Source organism: Bombus flavifrons, chromosome 8 (assembly GCF_040668555.2).
Source record: "Bombus flavifrons isolate JBK064 chromosome 8, iyBomFlav1_principal, whole genome shotgun sequence".
In the NCBI taxonomy this organism is placed as follows: domain Eukaryota; kingdom Metazoa; phylum Arthropoda; class Insecta; order Hymenoptera; family Apidae; genus Bombus; species Bombus flavifrons.
In genome coordinates, this window is record NC_138449.1 from 14,137,561 (window position 1) to 14,159,160 (window position 21,600).

The window sequence follows — 21,600 nt, forward strand, 5'->3', positions numbered from 1 at the left end:
AAGGCAAGAATTATTATAGAGTTAGAATAGAAAGGAACGAGGACCAAGGGAACGAATCTATCCGATGGGACGACCAATTTTTTTACTCCGCGTTTTGTCGTCTCTTTTCTACGTTTGCGTTCTACTCGAAGGTTTTTCGAGGAACGAAGTTTAATCGTTTAGAGTAGAAGCAACAGATTCGCCAGAGAATTGGTCACTTTGAATTGCAGAACGGAAACACCAGGGATGTCTCCTCTCTCTCTCTCTCTCTCTTCTTTTTCTTCTCGTGGAAAAATGGATAGGTGGTTGAATTTCCAATTGGTTGCAAAGAGAGGCCAAAATGGGAGAGATAGAAGTGGAGAGAGAGAGAGAGAGAGAGAGAGAGAGAGAGAGAAAGGAAGGAGAGGGAATCTATTGATGTCAGGCATGAAAAATGTATAGCCAGCTATCCTTCAATAGCCGATTCCCCTTCGTTGTATCGCGCTGAATCTCGGAAGAAAATTACCGGATTGCGATTTTTCTTTCGTTTCTCTTTCCGGTTAATCGAATATTCGTGCTTGAATCCTTCGACACGCGCAACTTGTGATTTAATAAAAAAATTTCGCCAACTGTGCACCGGCTGATGCAATTTGACTTGAATTCAACGTGTCGAGCCCCTCACACCCTTCTTCATCTCTGGAAATGCGGAATTTTTCGTTGCTACCGTGACTCGCTAAGGGTTCGCGTGGCGCGATACAAAGCCGAGATATATCGAGTTAGCGTTTCCAACGATTAAATTGTTACCATTACTCAGCGAGTTTATCGTAAAGAAAAATTGCCACGTGTAGGTTTAACGATTAATAAAACACGTGGAACGAACGTTGATCGCACGTTGTGTTCTTTCTTTTTCAGAGAAGACAATAATAAACCAAACCACGTTCTCCTCTTTACAATTATCAACCCGGTCTACCCCATCACTGTGGTAAGTGTTTTTTTTAAAAAAAAGTTTCGTGTTATCTTTATACTCGATGGAGAAGATATACTAGCGAGGTTATAGATCGAAGCATTAATCGTCGATATTCCTTAAACACGTTTATTTAAAAATATCTTGAATTTTCTCGGTTGCGAAGGTTAATCGAGAATCGACGTATGAAATGCGCATATCGCTTGAAAAATAGCACTTTGTATATTTCTATAATAGGATCTGCTTTCCAGATTGTATACTAAACGTCATTTATTAAACGTATGTACTATAAAGAATGAAATAATTATCAATAGACACGATGCTGATGAAGATCTTCGAGCATCTACGCCTATATATTTCACATTATTGTTTCAACTCTTGGAACATATAAACTTTAACATCTGGTCGATTTTACAACCTCGCTATATCTGCTCTATCGATGGTACTTACGCGTATAGACGGTATTTGTTCGATATACGTATAAATTCATACGCGGTGCCTTTGAACTTTCGAACATATTGTATTTTCTGCGCGTGATTCATCGATGCGAATGTTTGTAAATGCGATCATCGAATTCTACGCGTATTTCGCATACGCCTGTTAAAACGGATCAAAAGGATGAGCAAGACGCTTGTTTCGATGACTCTTGACACGACCTACGCTGGACGATCGTGACCATTAGACAATTACGTTATTGATGACGTGCGAGAGAAAGAGTTGTAAAACAAAGATGGAAAGGGGAGAAACGATAGGGAGGGGGAAAGGTGAAGCTAAAGCAGAAATGGAAAAGTATTGGAAACGAATGGCAGGACAAAAGTTGTTGGCACAACGCGAGCACCATACGTTTCGCAGGCCGTCGCACTGCATTTTATTTCTGTTTTGCGCCAATAATAGATGAGCCCTGTCGCTGTTTCTGTCTCACGAATGGTCGATGCCTGTGCGATCTGGCATTGTTCGCACTCCATCCATTTACGAGTCTTCGCATAGCTCTCCGGTCACAATGCTTATTTTCTTTTCTTTTTTCTTCCTTTTACTTTTTGTCGTTATCTACACGGCAGACGCACTAATTAAAGAGTCTCCAAACCGAAAGCTTTTACGCGCTGCGTTCTCTTTGCAAAGCATCCTTCTCGTTTCCTTTTCGTTCACCGTCTCTTCGACGTTTCTGCTTGTATTTCCGACACGGTCTATCTGTCTCGCTTGTTTCTCCTAGGATAACCAACAATTCTATTTCAATTATCCATAAACTATACGAGGAATGTTAGAAAGTCAATGCGGTACTTCGATACTCGTGAAAACGAGTAACGAAGTCTCGGCAAACGAACCAGAAGCTACATTAATCAATTTCATAAGTACGTAGTAAAGTACGGAAAAATGTGGCGAACATTGTTGCAAATAGTTCCTTTTCTAAACTTATCCTAGAACTTTCTGTCGTTTGTGTTATCTTCTTGTCTTTAAATGAAACGCTCTGTATATTACACGTCTGCCTCTGACTTTTCGCATAAATATCCATCTCAAAATTATAATCTTGTCATATCTCGATCGGTCTAACCGCAGACTCGACTCGCGTCGATTTATACGCACTTATGTATTTAGTTCTATTATGGAGGCCAGGAAGGCGGTTGTCACGTAGGGTAGCTTTCTCTCCGCCACGAATCACCCTTTGTCATGATTCACAGCGATGTGATTTAATGACACGTAACGCGTAAGCGGAGAGACACGCGAGAGACGCTCGTCGGAAGATTTCAGATCGAACGGTTTCTCCAATATAAGTTTTCGGTTTCGTAATTTGATTAAAAACTTCTCCTCGAGGGAAAACATTGTCCGCTGGCGAGAAACTAAAAGAGAGGAACGAAGTTCCTCGATTCTCCTCCGTACTCGTTATTTTTCCCACGTTGCTTCCGCTTTTCATAATCCCGCTTGAATACGAATTCGAACGAAGAAAGTTAGAGAGGATTTCATTTTTCATATCCTGGACGTTGGATAATAGGTATCTACGTATAAGTCTGTTGGAGAAGTAAAACGTTTAGGATCGTTTATTAAAATCTTCCTCGGCGTTTCGTTGGACCGAGTCAGCAATACGGAAAAGCAACAGCACGGAGCAGCTTTCAAAAGCTGATATCTATAACGTTGAAGTATTATGGCATTTCGCGATATCTTATTGATATTTTCTCAAGGTGTAGTTTGAACGTCGAACCGTTCGATTTCTTGCATTTGGTTTAACCGAGATATGCAAATTGTTCTCGATGACGTGGAAACCTTTGGCGGTCGGTTCGGAGCTGATAAACGTCATGTTCGAAACGAAGCTCGATAGGTTGCCTTCTAAACATCTCTGGTTTCACGAGTTTGTAGCAATTTGCTCTATTTCGTTGTTAGTCGCATGATTCGATAAACAAGCTCGTATCGTACGAAAGAAAACGTACGGAGAAGCGAATACATTGCGCCTGCAAGCCACGTTCTATTCATCACTGTAACGCGAGGAATTTATTGGAACTGGGATATAATGTACGCTAAATGTTCGCCTTTAAGTCTGTTGCACACTTGGGCGCACGTGTGTCGGCTCTGCGCAAACACCAGGCGTTTGTCGGATAGTGCACTTGGAATTTCTCGGTGTGCTCACGCGACGACTCACCTCGTATTTTCGGCACAATTAGAACGAATAAGCCGATACATCATCGTATTTGCGCGGAATTTAGCTAAACGCTCGGAATTTGGCTGAGTTGCGTGTTAAGCCTATTACACGCTCGACGGATGTAACGGACGAGTAAAATGAATCAACCGGATAATATATGTGTTTCACGCTCTTGAACGTATACGTAACTTTTTAGAGCTCGCTGTAGAGAGGTCTAGGTGACAAATTTTGAAGGCACGTATGGAATAAGCCGTTGCCAGGTTTTCGCCGTCGCTCAAAAGAACGACACCATCAATCACGCGGCTCACGGTGCGTGTGTACGAATCGAATACAAATTCGCGAACGTGCGTTCGAGATAATATACGAGGCCGATTTCCCGAGTACGTATCTAGTCGCGTACAGTAGCGTCCATGGTTGAGCGAGTTTCTAAATTAATACATTCGACGGTAGCGAGAGTTAATACAGCAACGTTAAGCTCAAATCTTTAAATTCTACTTCTTCGATCTAAACTTGTAAATTACAAGCTTTCAAATTCAATTTTTTAACGCTGTCTGCAAGATTCCGTAATAATATCGATACGTTATTGTATATCACAGATAGATTTATGCGACCGTCACTGCAATTTCAGATTCCTATCTTCCGACTATATACATTTTCTATACAACTACATACGAAATTTTCGAGCAAGTAAACTTCATTAACTTGACCAATTTTACTATCCTGTCGCGTCGCGCAGACTATTATAACGTCTGAATATACTACGTGCACACATACCTTGTACTTTATACGTGGCATCAAGTAGGCGGAAAAGCAGCCTACCGGTCGTTGTACATAGCCATGAATTTTCGCGCGCTTTAATTCTGGCCATAATTCATCCACCGGCCCCTGTTAGAGTCAGCGGATTAAGATTAACACCTTTGCCGTCTAGTACCAGCTACTCTCGCCTTTTTGCTCTCTTTTTCTTCTCTTCCCTCCCTCTTTCTATAGCGTGCTTTTATTTCAAATACCGAACTACGTTACTTCGAGCTGGTTTAGAATGTTATTTTAGAGTGACGGCGCTTCGTCGAATTTCTACGCGGCTGTTTGCTGCTCGCGCATCACCGATATCTCCCTGGATAGGTCCAATGAAAATATTTTAATTGGCGGAGCCACGATCCACCGTCGCTTGGCTAAATATGAATTTGTCGATAAAATCCGCGTTACTCTACTAACTATACTCTAAACCGTGCTACAGGGAAGAAACGATAAGATCTTTCTCGAGAAAACCTCATTCGCAACCGCCGTATTTTAACGTTGACCGATCGCGACACGGTATCTAATAACAGCCATTGGCTATCGTCGTCCTATTTGTTACAAAGATCCATTCAATGAGCTGTAACATCCTAACTGCGGCTATATACATTTTCTCATGCGTTAAGTTACGTCAGGTTAGCTATATTATCCGAATCGTTAAATTCGTTCTCCGCAACGTTCAATTTATCCCGCCATAATTTGCGTCGCGAAATGAAGTTTCAAGCGGGGAACCGGCCGGTATATCCGAAGTTGCGGGCCTCTGCTTCGTGCCAAGGTGACACGAAGCTAGAATTATATTCCCATACGCGGTGGCAAGACGTTCTACGCGGTTTTCGTACTGTAGATTCTACGAGCAGCTGGTACAACCGGCTGACGTGTTTTAATGTCCACGACCTACTTCCACCTTTGCCTGCTCACCTTTTGGGAGAAAGGTGATCCTACAGAATGCCATTTCTTTCGCGTTTACCGCCGATTTCTAACTAACAACTGAGACTACCAAGACTCGTTGGCATCTGACGATATAGCAACTACGTCGTTTCCTGTCGCGTTGAAAACCATCGAGTTTCGCTGCTGAAATGTCGCGTTAAAATAAAAAAAAAAAAAAAGAAAAAGAATCCTGGGAAAGGGACGTGGAATAAAATTCGAATCACTAACGGCCCTTTGACGTTCGTTTCGACTATGTTGGGTGGTAGCCTTATAATACAATTTTATAATGGTGTTTTGATTTTGGTTGAAATGGAGCTAACCGCGTGTTATGGTGCCATTTCCCATTTCACGTTTATTACGAAATTCAAAATCTTTTATTCAAACATGGCGCGTTTTAATACCGTATTCCACTCTTCCTGAGCGAAATTTTACTCTTTTCTGTGAAAAAGGGTTTCTTTTATTTATGCGAAGGGTAAAATGCAATGCTTATAAAAGGTATTTGCATACTATTGTATCTACTATAGTATTTACGTACCATCTAATTAGGTTCTAGTACATTAAGTTTCGTTTCATTTATAGTAGTAACGTATGACATAAAAACTTACTATGTTCTGCGTAGGATTGATGAAAAAAAAAAATGAAGAAAAAAAAGAGAACACTGTATGTCATCAAATTAATATCAGCGTCACTCTGCATATCGGACTGCCTCCATGGTCACTAAAAAAACGACATTTAGCCAGAACAAGGAATGTTTTATTTCCGAGCAAACAGTTTATCTCTGGTCTCGTTTTGAACGGTTTGTATTTTATCGAAATTAATCGCGTGTAGGTCTCGATCGCTGGGTAAACTGCAGGTAATACGATTGAACGAACATCGTTAGGCTAGCTTGTGACGCGAATCGATGACAATTTTTTTTTTTACGCGAACGTGTCACAGTGGCGTTTGAACCGTGCAATCTCTATTTACGCACAATGGAAAATGTCGGAAAATTGGTGAGAGAGCAAACACACGCGCGGTCGGAGAGCTTGAAGCGAATATACGAGGTTGTTAAAAAATTTCTGCGGATATTGCAATACGTCATTGCGTCGTTTCTACGTCGAATCGCATTCACCCTCGACCCTTAAAACGGTCGTTCGATCTTTAATATTTCTGCTGCATCCCAGCAGAGAGATGGCGAAGCAACGCTGGTTTTTTAGTTTATTGCCCGACATTGTTTTACTACGACGGTGAAAATCTGTTCCCTCACGGTGAAAAAGAGTAATTCCCTTGGCCCCACGTAGAATGAAAAGGGATTAAAGTGTTTTTGCTTACGCCCCACGTAGATTCCTTCCTCTTCTTTTCGTACAGTTTGCCGAAAATGGAACTTGTTGGATGCTGCGTGATGTATTTCTTTTCACGATTTCAATTACGGCCGTTCATTGTCGTGGACGTTTCAAACTGTTCGTAAAGAATTAACAAAGACGCGTGCACTCGCGATTTATAGAAATCGTGTTGACGCGATGTTTCGTTCAATCTCGCGATAAAATCGTTTACCACGGTTCAACAAAATTCAACTGGTGATTTACGAGAAGCTGTATGTCTATTTGATTCTTTCAATGGAAACTGAAGTATAGCTTAAATGTGACAGATAATGAAAAACAAACACGATTAGAGAATCCTGCCGGTAGAAAAATTGTGGATATCAACGTTAATCAAGATTACACGTTGTTTAATTTGTCTGAAGTTTACTCGCGGACTAACGGACTAAACCGAACGCAGAAAATCTCCCCCGTTACGTTTTACAAACGACCGCCTTGTATCTCCGCCAGCCTGGAAAATAATTAAACGCGTACAATTAAACCAGATGCATGGCGTAATGTAAACTCGAAGATAAAGGAAAGCTCGCGATAGCGGACAAGAACACGAAACTTTTGCTGTTGGATTAAATGGTCTCTTCCGTTTACTAAGTTTACTTTCGTGTTCTCCCAACTTTTGTCGTTTTTTCTCTTCCGGCACTCTTTTTTACATTTCTTTTTTTTCTTTTTATCTCGATGACCAATCGTCCGAAATAAGCTTTAGCAGCTCAGGTTTTAGCAACGCTCGGTAAGAGACCCGGAGCGATTTGTTCTGGCGAGAACATTTTCTACAATTTGAATAGAAATCCACGAGTGTGATCCGGTTACTGGTTCGAACGTGTAACCTTATCGGCTCGTTTCACCGCTCGTTCTAGAGTTGCTCGAGCACGATCGAGAACTTATAGAGTCGAACTATACACCGTTAGCGAGCTTGGCTCGCATTTAACCGACTCTGCCCTCTTTGGTCTTGTGGTTTGCGATGTTTGCGCAACTTTCCATTCGCGGAGAGTACAGTCTAGGATGACGCGAAAGAAAGATCTACTTGTTGTTCGACTTGGAGCTCCTTGAAACGCCATGTTTGATAGAATAGAAATAACAGACGAGTTATGTACGCATCCTGTCGAGTCGATCTGAGCTCCATGAGATCGTACTCCTTCATTGGCGATGAGAATTGTTTTTTTTCTTAATCGAAGTCACTCGTGAGGATACTGCATAATGTATTTCCATTCATAGCACGTGCTAACATATATATACGTAGACAATTATAGAAAACAAAAGGTTCACGTAGCGACATTTATGGAATTAATAAAATGGGTACGTCCAATGTGGGTAGTGCCGTACCACGTAGCATTCATTATCCTTATTTGTAAAGGTTTCAAAATGATAATTTCATTGCACGAAAATAAATATAAAGTAGGGCTCCATTTATTCAAACGGAATTTTAGTTAACACCCAATTAATCGGTCAGGTCCGTCTATCTGAACGTACAGTCTTGTTACGTGAACGACAATAGTCTACTAATAAGTAGACGGAAGAGAGCGACTGTAATTTTTATTATTTGAATCGAAATGCATGGAAATTGTAGTTTTTTTTTTACAGAAATCTCGATTAAACTCGCGAAAGGATTAACATTGGTGGTTATACGCTACGCTTTTCCGTGGTAAGAATGCGTAGAATCGCAGGGAAGGGTCGTGCGTTTACAGACGTACGCACAGAGACGACTGGATTGTATCAGAAAGCTTTGGAATCGTTGAAAAATCCTGTTCAATAAAAATCGACTATACACGGTCGATTGCAATTTAAAAGGGCGCACCGTATTGTGGAGGATCGAGAGCGTTCTCGTGGACTTTCAAAGAATCGAACTTTTGAGGACAGACTTCGGCAGCACTTTAAGAATGTTCGGAGCAAATAGAAAAAGAAAGAAGGCTTCCGATGTTAGGTACTTCTGCTTCCTTTACTCCCACTTGTTTTCTACTTATAAGCTACTTCCTGAAGGGCGATTCTTTTATCTGGCAAACTTATAACGCGGCCATATCGCGCAGTATTTTAGGCAACGGAAAGAAAGTCGTATTATACGTATATATTCCTCTGCATATATATATATATATATATATATATATATATATATATTCAGCTATTTACAATGATGACCCTATTACGGTGTATATCTGCTGGAAATGCTCTTAACGTAGAAATTATTGCAAAATAATTTATGCGCCTTTAGTTAATGCGATAATTTCTTTTTAAACGATTCTTCCGTTTGGATAGTTGGGACAACGAACGAATAATTCATCGTAATAAAATTGAAATCTCAAACGGAATTTAAATTTTGGAAACGCTCAATTAACTCGACTAATGAATCCTAGCCAATTTCCAGATCGAGCCTAGTAAACTATACATAATTCCAAATTATACCGGTTGTACCCGATTGCACACGCGTTTACGATTAAGATGGATCATCGTTCGGACGTGTGGCCGCCCACATGGTGCACAGATCCGTGGGTATCGAGACGTTCTCGGAAGGAGCGGCCGTACAATCGTAATGATAGACGACCAAGAACCGAGTGGCGCTTTGGTCTTGGTGTCGCGTAGGCAGGAAGATAATTAGGGAAGCTTGGCATAGAAGCGCCCATACCCATCGCAGCTCGAAACATCACACGATAAATTGTCGCACGGATGAAATAAACGAAAGTCTCTGGAAATAATGAAAATGGGGTACGAGCACGCCTTTTGACGGGTACGAATTTACTGCACGGACGATAATGAATTTCCGCGATTACCTTTGGCCTCTCTCTCCTCCTATTTGCATCAACGCGACGATTTCCATCAAAGCGCGGCATATTTATGCGCGATGTCGTTGTCATTCTTACTTTTTTCGCTCCTTGTCGCTAACTGCGGTTTTCATTCGTTGCAACAAGGCCAAATAGCTTGCGTTAATGCACCGGCATGACGATGGAATTTTTCCTCCCTAATTACACGTTGTCCCTCGATCGAACCTAGCAAATACACGGTACTTGTCGGCACACGCGTCTTCGCGCGATAACATTCAATGACGATCAGTCACGCGAATCGTTTGCGTCGCGGAACATTTGTCTCGTGACCACGGTGACAGCGAGCGTGGAGGGCAAGGTCGTATTGTCAATCGAATACAAATCAGCATCTCGTATCGGAATCGAGAGTCGATCGAATCGCGTTGTTCAACCTCGCTATCTTTCTCTCTCTATCTGGCGAATTCGAATTAAGGGGAGAATTATTTCGGAATCGATCGTAATTGATACACGAGATGGAGTGGCGTTGGACATCAGCGAGAGAGTATTTCGTCCCTTCGTATTCCGCCGGCAGCTTTCCAACGTAATAATTGCCGCACGACGGTCTCCGTGAAATCGATTAAAAGTAAACCGAGTGCCGTGCACTCGGAGGCATCGAGCGTGACATTAATGGTTCACGTCCGATGCCTGGCATTGTTACCTCTGTTCCAGCTGGTCGAGCATTTTGATTAATGTTCCCGCGGACGTATCGTAATATTCCACGGGAAGATTCTTCGCATTAGTCGACTCTGGACTATTGGCTCGTTAAGCAAGAGCAGGGAGGGACGAGGATGTTGTTTCCTGGTATGCGATCGATTTTTCCCTCAACTCTGACGAAGAACGTGTCGCGGACAATGTTTTTCCAAAAATTTGGAATAGGTACGATCGGCAGGATATAAAGCGACGATAGGTCAGCTAAAATAGTATCGGAATATCTACGTTTGTATATTGTCGAGGACGTTGGAAAGCGGTCCACGAAGGATATCGACATTTTTTGAACTGCGAAACCAATAACACGAGGGACGATCAGAGGCACATGGCAATGGTCGTAGTGTGTCCATCTATATTTTGATCGTGTACGAATGAATACTACGAGATGATGATTTGAAATACATATTTACGAGACGGTATACAGGAACCGAATGAGTTGTAATTAAAGCTTGAGTTTCACGTGATTGATCTGTTTTGAATTTTGCCTAACGCGTACCGTGTCCTTTATCGATCGATACGTTCGAACTATTGGTGTATTTTTGAAAGATATATTGTGTTGGCGCTGGTACGTTATCGTGAAACTGCAATTATCGATTTAAAGGCCTGACGATATTTATTGTACATCCGATTATCTGCACGAGCTGTTGATCAAAGCATAACGCTATCAAGTAACAAAACAAGCAGCAACAACGACAGGGAAAGAGTAAAATCTGACTCTCGTGAAACGCAATAAAAACGGGAATCCGGTGTCGCGTTACGATTTCAGTTTCAGGAAGCGCGGAAATTTTTCTCTGCTTCTTCCTCTGCACATTCTCGCGCACACACTCGATAGCGTTCCATTTTAACGACTCTCCAGCAGTGACCGTGGTAGGGTGTGGTTGAAGTAGTCGGGAAAAGTGGTAGGCCGTGTTTGAATCCATCAAGCTGTGCTCTTTTTCCGGCTCTAGTCGATAATCGATAGAATCCACCCTCTTCCACCCCCATCGCCCACGCTCTTTTCTCTTCGACTGTCTTTCGTTACACACCTCGAGGCGAATGGGTGTGGAGAGGCAGAGATCTGCCCACACACGTAAACTCCGACATCCGTGGGTGCACCCTTTTCTTCGTGAATCGGCCGAAACGAGCGGATCGTCGTAAATCGAGAGTTTACGGCGAGCTTGTTGCGACCATCGCATCGTCGTAACATCGTATCGCACCTCCCCTTTCCATTTCCTTTCTTCCTTTTTCTTTTTTTTTTACGAGAATGAACGCACGATTTCGTGTCGTTGAATTATCCCTCAAAATTCTGATTCATCGTGAGTAACGCGATTCTTCTTACTCTCGGTTAAATCCATCCCGGTTGTGCTCGTCTCTCCTTTGCTTTTCTTTGTAAACATACTTGACGTAAATTCAACTTTTACCGTTATTTTCTAGTGACACGATATCGAGTGCAAAGTAAAATTTGTTGGTGTTTTCCAATAAACGTAAACAGTATGGGATATACTTGTGACTAGGCACGTAAGATACAAAATATCGAAAAAATACCGTTACATTATTTACCGAGTAAAACAGGTTTCCACTTAAATTCTATTTTATTAATTGTATTCAGAAAAATATGAATTCGCATAAGCACGGCCGATAGTATACCAAAAGTATGTTTACTTCTTTCGGAAGATAAAAAAATCCGTATACTATTGGAACAAGGAAATAACAGTCTCCACGTCTCCCATCCCTTTTTTTATCTCTCCTAGTGGAGAGCTTTCTTCTCGTCCCTTTAAGAGGGGACTTCTTCTAAAGAGGAAACGTCGGTTGATTTATGTCGGCGAACTCACTTGCGTGGTTCGTGTTATCCCAACTGTCGTATCGATTAGCTTCTAGCACTTTCTTTTCCTTGACACGGGGCGAATTTGTACTCGTCAAAATTCGATTTCGAATTGGTGGAGCACCGACGTGGTGGCCCGCAACGTAGAATCACAGATCTGTCACCGAAATAGACCGCCAAGGAGAGTGTGGTGGGGATAGTTGACACCGTGCCATAAATATTGATTTTTCCGCATAGCGGGCCGAAAGTTCGTGGCGTATAATAGTGGAAATTCTTGAACGTGTACACCGAGAGGATAGGAAGAACGAGGGACGAATTCGCCACGGAGAAGACTACCTTTAGGAAGATATATAATCGTTTGAAATTTAGGAGACGCTCGTGTTGTGACAGCACCGACCGAAATCATGTATCACCGTGTCTCTTGGGTCGTCGAGTTCTAAGCTCGTTACATTATCGCGCGATGCGTGTCGGTGGCCACGCGTGATCGGTCGCAAACGCTTGGTTAGCACACGAGGATTAGCACACGAGACATATGGCGTGCATTAGACTGAACGGTGTCGTGTGATATCGGTGTATTTCGTATTTTGTGGTTTAACGGCACGATATCGAACGGGTAACAAATGTCCCGCGCGAGCCTACATCTCGAAATTATATCTGTCTCTGGATAAAATGCAATTTTCTGCTTCGATACTGTTAGCGATTCGCTCGTTTCTGTTCTCTATATACGTTGGCTCACGAAAGTCAATATCGTGTGTGTTATATAAAACATTTTGAAATCTCATTAGCACCGTAATGAAATACGACTGTCACAATTTGGTAAAATTTGAAAGCAATCTGGAAACGTATATAGAAGTTGTAAGATATTTATTGCAATCATACACTTCACAGAAATTAATCGAAGTATTTAAACGGTCAGTTATTCGCTATAAATTCGCTATAATAAATCATGATATTTTTAATGGCGTCGTGTTAAATACTAATGCATACCGTATGACTGATGTAAATTTTTATTACGCGTATGTTTGCCACGAATCACTCGTAACTTTCATTTGCGTTTTTAAATTTTCGACAGTCTTATCTCGGGTAAAAGCTTCTCGTAATATACCAAATATAGCCGTAAAAATGTTTCAATGGTAAATGTTGAAATACCTTTCTCAGACACTGCATATTCTACGTTATAATTCGTTAAGAGCTTTCAATCTTCGAATAATATTTTTATGTTTCTGTAACGACTTGTCGGAGATTCCCATTTGAAATTGTAACGTCTATATAGGATTCAATTTTGTCAGCGAAAAGTACATCAGAACTGTGTGCAATTACAAGCTCGGCAAGCGTATCGTTTTATGGCGTAATAACGCTCGCCTATCGTTTCTAAGCACTCTATATATTTAGGGTGTTCTCGAATAAATGTCACTCGCTCGATGCGTATGTAGCGCACACCGAAGCGCGTTCTTCGTTTGTTGCTCCCTTTTTACTCTACCAGGCGAAAGTTCGCGTATTTAGATACGAGTCGCAGTAAAGTAGGCGCTGCAAAAGAGACAAACTAGGCGAAGCGCCGCTCGAATTATATCGAGTACCCGTACACGTAGTTGAAGTCCGCGTTTCTATTCTAGACGCTCGTAACGAAATTGGTCTTCGTTAGGAACTTCCGTTGAAGTTGCCGTCCGCGATCGTGAAGTGGATACGTTTATGTAGATTGTCGTTCTTTTCTCAAAGCGAGCAGCCTAACAGCTTTACAGGAGTCTAGAATTCTATCGAGCTTCTTCTCTTCGAACGTTCTACGTTTATTTACTACGGTATCTACATATTAATTAATTCAGCCTAAGCGTAATAAATTACGTAGCATTTTCTACTGTTTATTTCTATGTCAATAAAAAACTGATATTATGAAAGTAAGATATAGAAGCCGATAAAAAGATGTTAATTCGATGGCCAGGGACTAAACTGGAGTTGAATTTACAGGAACAGAAAATGTTGGATACGTGTAACCTACACCTAACGTAAACAACTCTCGACTCGATCATTTCCATATAGACCAGTTTCGAGTTGGTGAAGTTTATACGGACGATTTGGATATGTAAAACTTGGCTGGGTATGACACTAGGTTTTATACCGTTAGAAACGAGCTTATTTCACACATAGTATGGATTCATAAATCAGACATTTGGTGAAAATGATTTAGAGATATGGGCTACGCGAAGCTCAACGATGTATGATACGAGGTTTATGCGGTCCTCTTGAATCCAGTTAATTTGATATGGAGAGGATTCATAAATTCAGAGATTCGGCGTAAATGATTTAGGAACATCGGCTACTTCATACATTATGCAAAGGATTACGAAAGTCTGAAGGTACTTAAGAGATCTGCTAGATATGGGAAGCTTTCTGGGTGCAATTAGGTATGGTGGGACTCGTAATACCCCTAGGACATCAAAATCCAACAACTATCAACTTCCGCTTAATACCTTGGGGTAACCGACTCGAGTGTCCTAACATCTCGAGTGTCCTAGTACCTCGAGTCAAATCTCATGGCGATTGGGTTTCCCCGATTCGGCTCCTATAATGTTATGAATGCTTTCATTCGCTTAGGTTTCGTGATCTATTGTAGAATGGTTCGACTGAACGGTTCTCGTGGCTTCAAGGTTACCAAACTAGAGATTGTGTTCATTTTAAGAATATAGCAACGTTAGATTAGTCGAGTGTGATTTTGCTTGGTTGAGTGTTCGTTATTACTATCCTCGCCAGTTCTTGGAAATGATTTCGTTGAGCGAGTCTCTGGTGTAGAACAAACAAACGCGTCAGGTATTGGTTATTCGTATTCAATGCAAAAAAACAGATTTAGTGGAATTCTATTTGTTCGAATATACACAGAAAATACACGCACATGCACGCACGCGTACATGTAATTGGAACGAACTGAATTGACACGACTGAAGTTTCTATGATACAGTACAATACAATACGATACGATACAATGTACGATATAATAAGAGTTCACAGATTCTTCTCACTGTCTATATATAACTTTTAGTTTGTACAATAGAAATTCACGTACAGATATAGACGAATACCATCGACGAGAGTTGGTTTAATCAAAAATTTCGTTCTGCTAAATGGAGTTAGACTAAATAGATGTCCTAGAAACGTACAATGTCTATTGTAGCCATTCGCGCGAATCTATAGTCATCTATTGGTTTTTTCAAAATTCCCGGTTTCTTGTATATTGAATAAGACATACCGAATCTGGCAACGAGGAGAAGGTTTCAAGCTGTCTAAGTATTATCTTTTTATCGTGTACTACGAACAGAGGGCCGTCACGACGATGAGGCTTTGCCTCCGCACGATCCTTTGTATTGAATTTGACGAGTCCGGTCTCGTTTCACGAAACCGGAATTTCCAGTACCGAGAGTCCTACGAGTCTCACAATCGTCTCACATTGTATTCTTCAGCTTTTCCATCGTGCGTGTTACCAACGCACAACCCTATGAACGCAACTCTTCCACTTCGAGCGTTTCCCATTGTTCTAGATTTTTCGCTTCTATAGTTTCTTCTCTTATTTTTTCTTAAAAATACGCCACTTCCCTTTCCTCATAAACCTACACCTTCTTCCATCTATCTTTTTTTTATGGTATTTCAAAGTCTATATTGTTGCCGTTTTCTCGTGACTTATAGTTTAGCGAACAAACTTGTTAAAGTAATCAAATATACAAGGTGCTTGAGAAATTTAGCACCAAACTTTAAATGCATGCAGTACTCTTAATACATAGAGGAAAGTCCAAATAAATATGAGTCTAAGTATCATAAGATATTTTCAATTATAAGCCTGTAACAAGGTAACTAATCGTTATTTGCATGCAATAATATTTGGACCAATGTTTATAAAGATCTTTTGGCTTATTTTGACGAGTACTATATACCTCAGGAGTTTGGCATCAGCTTGCCGAACCATCTTATTTCGGTCTTCAGATGCTTCATTCGTTGGAACGACAGTTCGTCAAAACACTCATCCGCCGTAATTACAGCCTTAAACGTTAGCAAACTCGTCGTAACTCGTAAAGCTCCTTAGCCCGCGTTCGTATTGTAAACGGCCCTAAATCTAAATGTAATTACGATCGCGAAAACTTAAATCGTGTAATTTGGCAATGCGAACTGTATAACTCAACCAGGCATAAGTTAATAAATTTGTTTTGCAAATTAGGTTTCCAGCTACCGCTAGACGTCGATGTGTTTATAGCGGCACTAAATATCAGGACATGCATTTATTTTTTTTTCTTCCCTCAAATATTGCAATTTATGTACTTAAGTACTACGTTGCCTGATGTGCACGTGTAAAGTTTACCTTTCTACGTTCGTATTTGTGCAATCAGATAAACTTGCCTAAATTGCTTATAATAAAAAAGAAGAGACGTAACGACGCTTTTAGAAGTCGCAACACCTTTTGCATCTAATTTTATCGCCAAGCATGCACCGGTGTCTGATTCGTGTCTGGATTGCGTCCGCACGTATTTCGAGTGTTGTGTGCGCCGATTGCGTGGCTGCATGCAGATGTCTGTCGTCCGTCGCATACGAGCTCCTCCACGGTTCAACGCTCGAATTCGTGAACCTGGAAAACACGTTCGCTACGCGTGTCACACCAACTGCCGCGTTCCCTGACCACGGTAAATCTTCATCGAGCAAACCTCACACGCGTTTATGTACGTTCGATTTATTTTCCCGGTGGATTAATTTAATCGATACACGTGGCCGTAACACGAGCTCTCGATGGCTGTTTTTTCTTTTTTTTTCCTAGCTCGCACGTGGAGCTGAATATTTCCGGCTACACTGATCGTATCTACGAATATAACCATATAGCTGAATTAGTGGCACGCGCGTGCTTGTCCCGCGCGCAAAAAAAAAAGAATCTACTCGCCATTCATAGGCCAGATGCTTTCTCGCGGCGTTCAAATAAGCGGACGAAGGTTGGTGAGAGGAGCCGTGTTGCGTGGCTAAATATGTGTGTTGGATCGCCAGTAACGGATATCGGAACAAGTGTTTTTATTCTCAACAGCGATGCGAAAACTGTCTCTAAACAAAGGCTTGTTCGCTTCCGTGTACGCGAGTGGCTTGATCAAGTTCGCGTTGTTTGCTGTGCTTGTACGGTTGATAGCTGTTTTACAATTTATAGCGTCTTTGGTATGAGATTATTCGTAAGGACCGGAAGTATCCTTGGGATATATTCTTAGCATTTTAAAAAATCTCTTCTTCGTCTCTTTTGTTTTTTCACGTTATCTTTCGTTCGCCGTGTTTCTACAATCGATGAGTGTTTTCTAAGGCCTTCGTTTAGTTTGAGATCGCGTATGTGTATCGCAAATCGAAAAGTTATTCTTCATTGTTAGGAAATCCGATTCTTTGCCTCCGTTTGCTTATTTCATATTGATCAACTAATCTTGTTTCTTGATTAATTTCGTTCGATTTTCTCGACTGTTCGAAAGAAAGCCATTTCTCTAGGTATATAACACGCAATAAGAAAACTTGATTCCACGATTGATATTACACGAGTTCTAGTAATGTTCCATCTAGAAGCGTAATTCCTACGGATCTCTCATTTTCCATTTGCGATAACTCTTTCCCTTCGCTTCGACAATTTTATCGTACTGCCCGTTCTCTCTCACCGCAAGGAAGCCACATATCGCGTTCCCATTATCTGATATTAACGTACATCGTATTGGCTTGTAACCTACGGAACATCCTCCGGCAGATGGTTTTGTAACGCTTATATTTACGATTAAAGAGAACATCGTTTCTAACTTATAGGTCCTAGAAACCGTATCTTTCTATAGTACACGATTACGTGTTTCGTATTGGACATTGTAAAAATTGCACATCGATCTCGAACGTACAATTTTATATGCGGCGAGTACAAAAAGTATTTATCTATTCAGTCATTTATTGGAAAAAGATATAACGTAAGGGGAAAATATCTTGTATCCATCATCATTTTCTCGTTACTTTAAAGATTTTCTAGAAAAATAATAAGGAAAAAAGAAAGAGAACAGTTTCACATGGAAAACAACTGTTCATAGACGAGCATCTGTAAGTTTCCTCGGTATGAATATCAAAGTTGCGTAACGGGGCGTCGAATGTTCTCCAAAGGTCTCGTTAACGTTCCGAAACTGTCTCATTAACACGGTGGAAAATCATCAAAGTCTAAACGGTATCCGATACACGGTTACCTCTAAATTTCGCGTTTCATCTTTCCCGTTCTAACGAGCCCGCGTCTGTCTGGTGGTCGATAATAAATTTCCCTTCCACGAAAACTATGCAACGTTTATCTCGTTCCCTTATTAACGGTCGTTTTATCCTCCTGGAATGCCACACTTTGGCGATGAGAGTCTCGCCGCGGTTCCTCGCTGATTTATTCGTGATCTGTTATTCGTCAAGGAATTACTGGAGATTATTACGAGCAAACGGAGGCCTTCGCTTCTGGCCATTAACATTGGATCATTTGTCGAGTGCGAGAGATACGATTCGCTCGGATGGCATCGACCTCAACGCCGACGCGACTCGTGCGTCATCCGCTCGCTCGTCGCGAGTTCTTCTCGAGCGAGCATACGTGTTACGTTCCTTTGCTTCGTAAATAGACGCGCGATAAATTCAGCGCCCGTCGAACGCGCCCGGCCTCTCGACCGTTCAAATTCTTTAGCTGCGTCCTCGCCGAACAAACGACGAGCCACTATTTTTTTTGTTGCCTATCGTCGTTGCATGTTTCGAACGGTGTTGCACAAAATAGCGGGCTCGGAAGCTAATCAGCGTCGAAATCAGAAAACCAACAGAAGCGTGCTATTACTTATCGTTCTGTTTTACTGTGATTTATTTTTCTTTCGCTTTTTTACGGATGGTAACTGGTAGCAAGTAGCAACTTTCGTCGAAGAAACACTGAGAAACATTAGACGTTAACCAGCAACTTTTTCAAGAAACGTGGAACGTAAAAAACAAGTTGGTCGTTATTGCACGAACTAGAATCGAGGTTTTTCGCGCCAAGTGTACTCGACCACGCTCGTCGGTAATTCGAAGTTACATTAGTCTTGAAAGATTCGCGCTGAATATTCGTCAGAAACGAAGTCAATGGGACCACGAGAGAGGAGTGGAGCATTGGAAACGTCGAATTGCGTCGGAAAGGTGCATTATATCGGTTTACGCGACGATGGAACAGCACTGCACGGAAGCGACATTTTTCCAAATCTTATTCTATTTTTCGAGCGTTGAATAGACGATCGAGCGTTGGATTTTCATACGAGTTGACGTTGACGCGAAACGTATCGACGATGGAAATACTTGCTGCTTTCGAGAAATGTCTGTAATATGTATAATGTTCATGCACCATGTTCTCTGTAGATACGTCATGCATTTGAATGATTTTGTCGCTCGTTAAGGGCTTGCTTTGGAAATTGACATCCTCGGATGTTTCTACGTTCCTTCGTTTTAGATTCGTAGATCGTATGGCGCCTTTGAAAAACGCTGCCGTTTATTTAATATCAAGGTTGCAATTATTTAAAATCGTAGTACGTTTAGAAAATGTTACGCGGTTCGAAGTCCTTCAAAAACTATTTCGCTGTTCAAGATGTATTATACATGGCTCAGCTGTGCAGAAGGATCGATATTTAAAACAATAACGTTCTACAATATGGTTACTATCTTCGTTTGTTTATGTTTTCTATGTTACATCAAAAGGCGGTAAGCGTGGTACTGACCTTTTTAGCAGAATATATTTCTGCACTTTACTGCACCGAGAGAATGTTCACGACTGTTTAGAGATAGAAAGAAACTCTTTTACGGTTTTCACCTTGTAAGTCGCGTATGTCGCAAATACGCGTTACCTTTTAAGACGTATATCAAGAGAACGATAAGAGGAAACGAAGCAGAAAGTGGCTGTTGGTCCGTTCTATCACCTGTGCTTTAATTATTGGACACCACCTTCGGCGAAGGTTTAATCTTTCAACACGAGACACCTGATAAATTCATTTCAAGCATGCTCTGAATATGCAATACCTGGCTGTCGTTTGAATATTTTAACACAGCCACAGGGATGACAGGCTGACACGCGGATACTGTGTCTACTTTCAAGGAAACTCTACTTGGAAGCAAACGCCAATATTACTTAGATGGGCAAACAAAGATTTCGTCGTAGTCGATTCGATCAGCCGACGAAGAATGGCGATAAGATTCGAGGAGAACCCAGGAGAATCGTGTCGTGGTTCTATCCTACGATGAATACGTCGATAGAATCTTCGAAAAAGAAAAAAAAAAAAACGTTGTTGCAAGGGTTTCACATTCTCCTGGCGCATCTCCGCTTTTATTCAAGCGGGTAGCCTCGGGCAGTGACATGTCGAGGAATGTATAGGGTGGTAGAAAATATGTGCCAGATATTTGAGCCTTTCGGAAACCAAATAGATCGTCTCCACATTTTATTCATTTCATTACTTAAGTGTACTATTAATGTTCAATTTTCAAGAAACAAATGACTTACTTCCATAAGTTCATTCGTTGCGAGAAGATGACATACATAAATAATGGCAGTTTCCGAAGGCTCATTTATCACAGGATCGATTCTAGACATCAAGACGATGGAAAAATTTCCCCGATAAAAATGTCGTTCGAGGCTTATTTTTCCAGTTATAAATAATTTCGTTTTACGCCGCAAACGAACTGTTATCAGCGAATCTCGCCCATATTCTTCGTATCTCACTTTAATGTAACAGTTGAAATCTCGTTCTATCGCTGTGCGTTCTTAGATTAGATTAGGCGGATCTTTGAGTTTTGACAACATAAAGGATACTGTTTGCGTGGCACGGCCGCTTTAAACGAGAAGCGACGTACACCGAGGGCCTCTGAACCCTTCCAACATTCTCATATTCTGACACTCTGTAGACATCACTTCATGCTCGCATTCGCTGATATGCTACATCCTGCGATGAGTGGCTCGTGTTAGCCTTGAACTAGTATGCCACCAGTTTTCGCGGATTTCGCGAATACCCTACCGAGGCCTCTCCTTTCTGACTGCACAACTATTTTTTGACGTAGCTGGAAGTCGATGAAGTCACGGATATATTTGACGCCAGGTGGTTCACGATGAAGCTCGTACGCGCGGTGTGTAACGATTCGTAGCTCCGTGCGGGTGAACTTACACCGACATCCATCGAACAAGCAAAATCGCCAGAAGTTTGACATTAGTTTGTCACGGAAATTTATTCGAATATGTGAAAAGTTTCCATATAACGCAACCTGGGCTAGGGATATTGCTCTTCCAATTTTCTTTCTTTTTTTCGGTGGAACGGGTTAACTCAACTTCGCCTAACAAGTTTGCATCGTGATATAACGCAGTTGTAGAAATTTCCGGGAAGTAGAAATCGCAACATGACTTTTAAACTCTGTGAACTGTGCTAGCACGAGCATGATTCACTGCAAGGTCTATTTAAATCGATGAATCTTTGGCGGATTAACTCTTTGAGGTACGAAGACCTAGAATGTTTTGACAGTTAATGGCATGAAATATTTCCGTTTATTGAGTTTCCGATTTTACACTTTTAAGTGTTACTATATTTGTTTTACAGAAATACTTACGCTTATAATATTTACACCGTGGTGGACGGTGAGACACGTTGTTGGTTAAATTAATAACGAGACGAGTTAATTTAATC

The 21,600-nt window shown here is 41.3% G+C and overlaps 1 protein-coding gene across 2 annotated transcripts in view; it reads left to right on the forward strand.

Moving 5' to 3' along the window:
* sm (heterogeneous nuclear ribonucleoprotein L) overlaps window positions 1-21,600 on the forward strand; it is a 161,636-nt gene that overhangs the window by 19,575 nt on the left and 120,461 nt on the right. For both annotated transcript variants that reach the window (XM_069118392.1, XM_069118393.1), the window contains exon 3: window positions 871-940. In XM_069118392.1, the coding sequence (XP_068974493.1) occupies window positions 871-940 (70 nt within the window). The remainder of the gene's footprint in view (window positions 1-870; window positions 941-21,600) is intronic.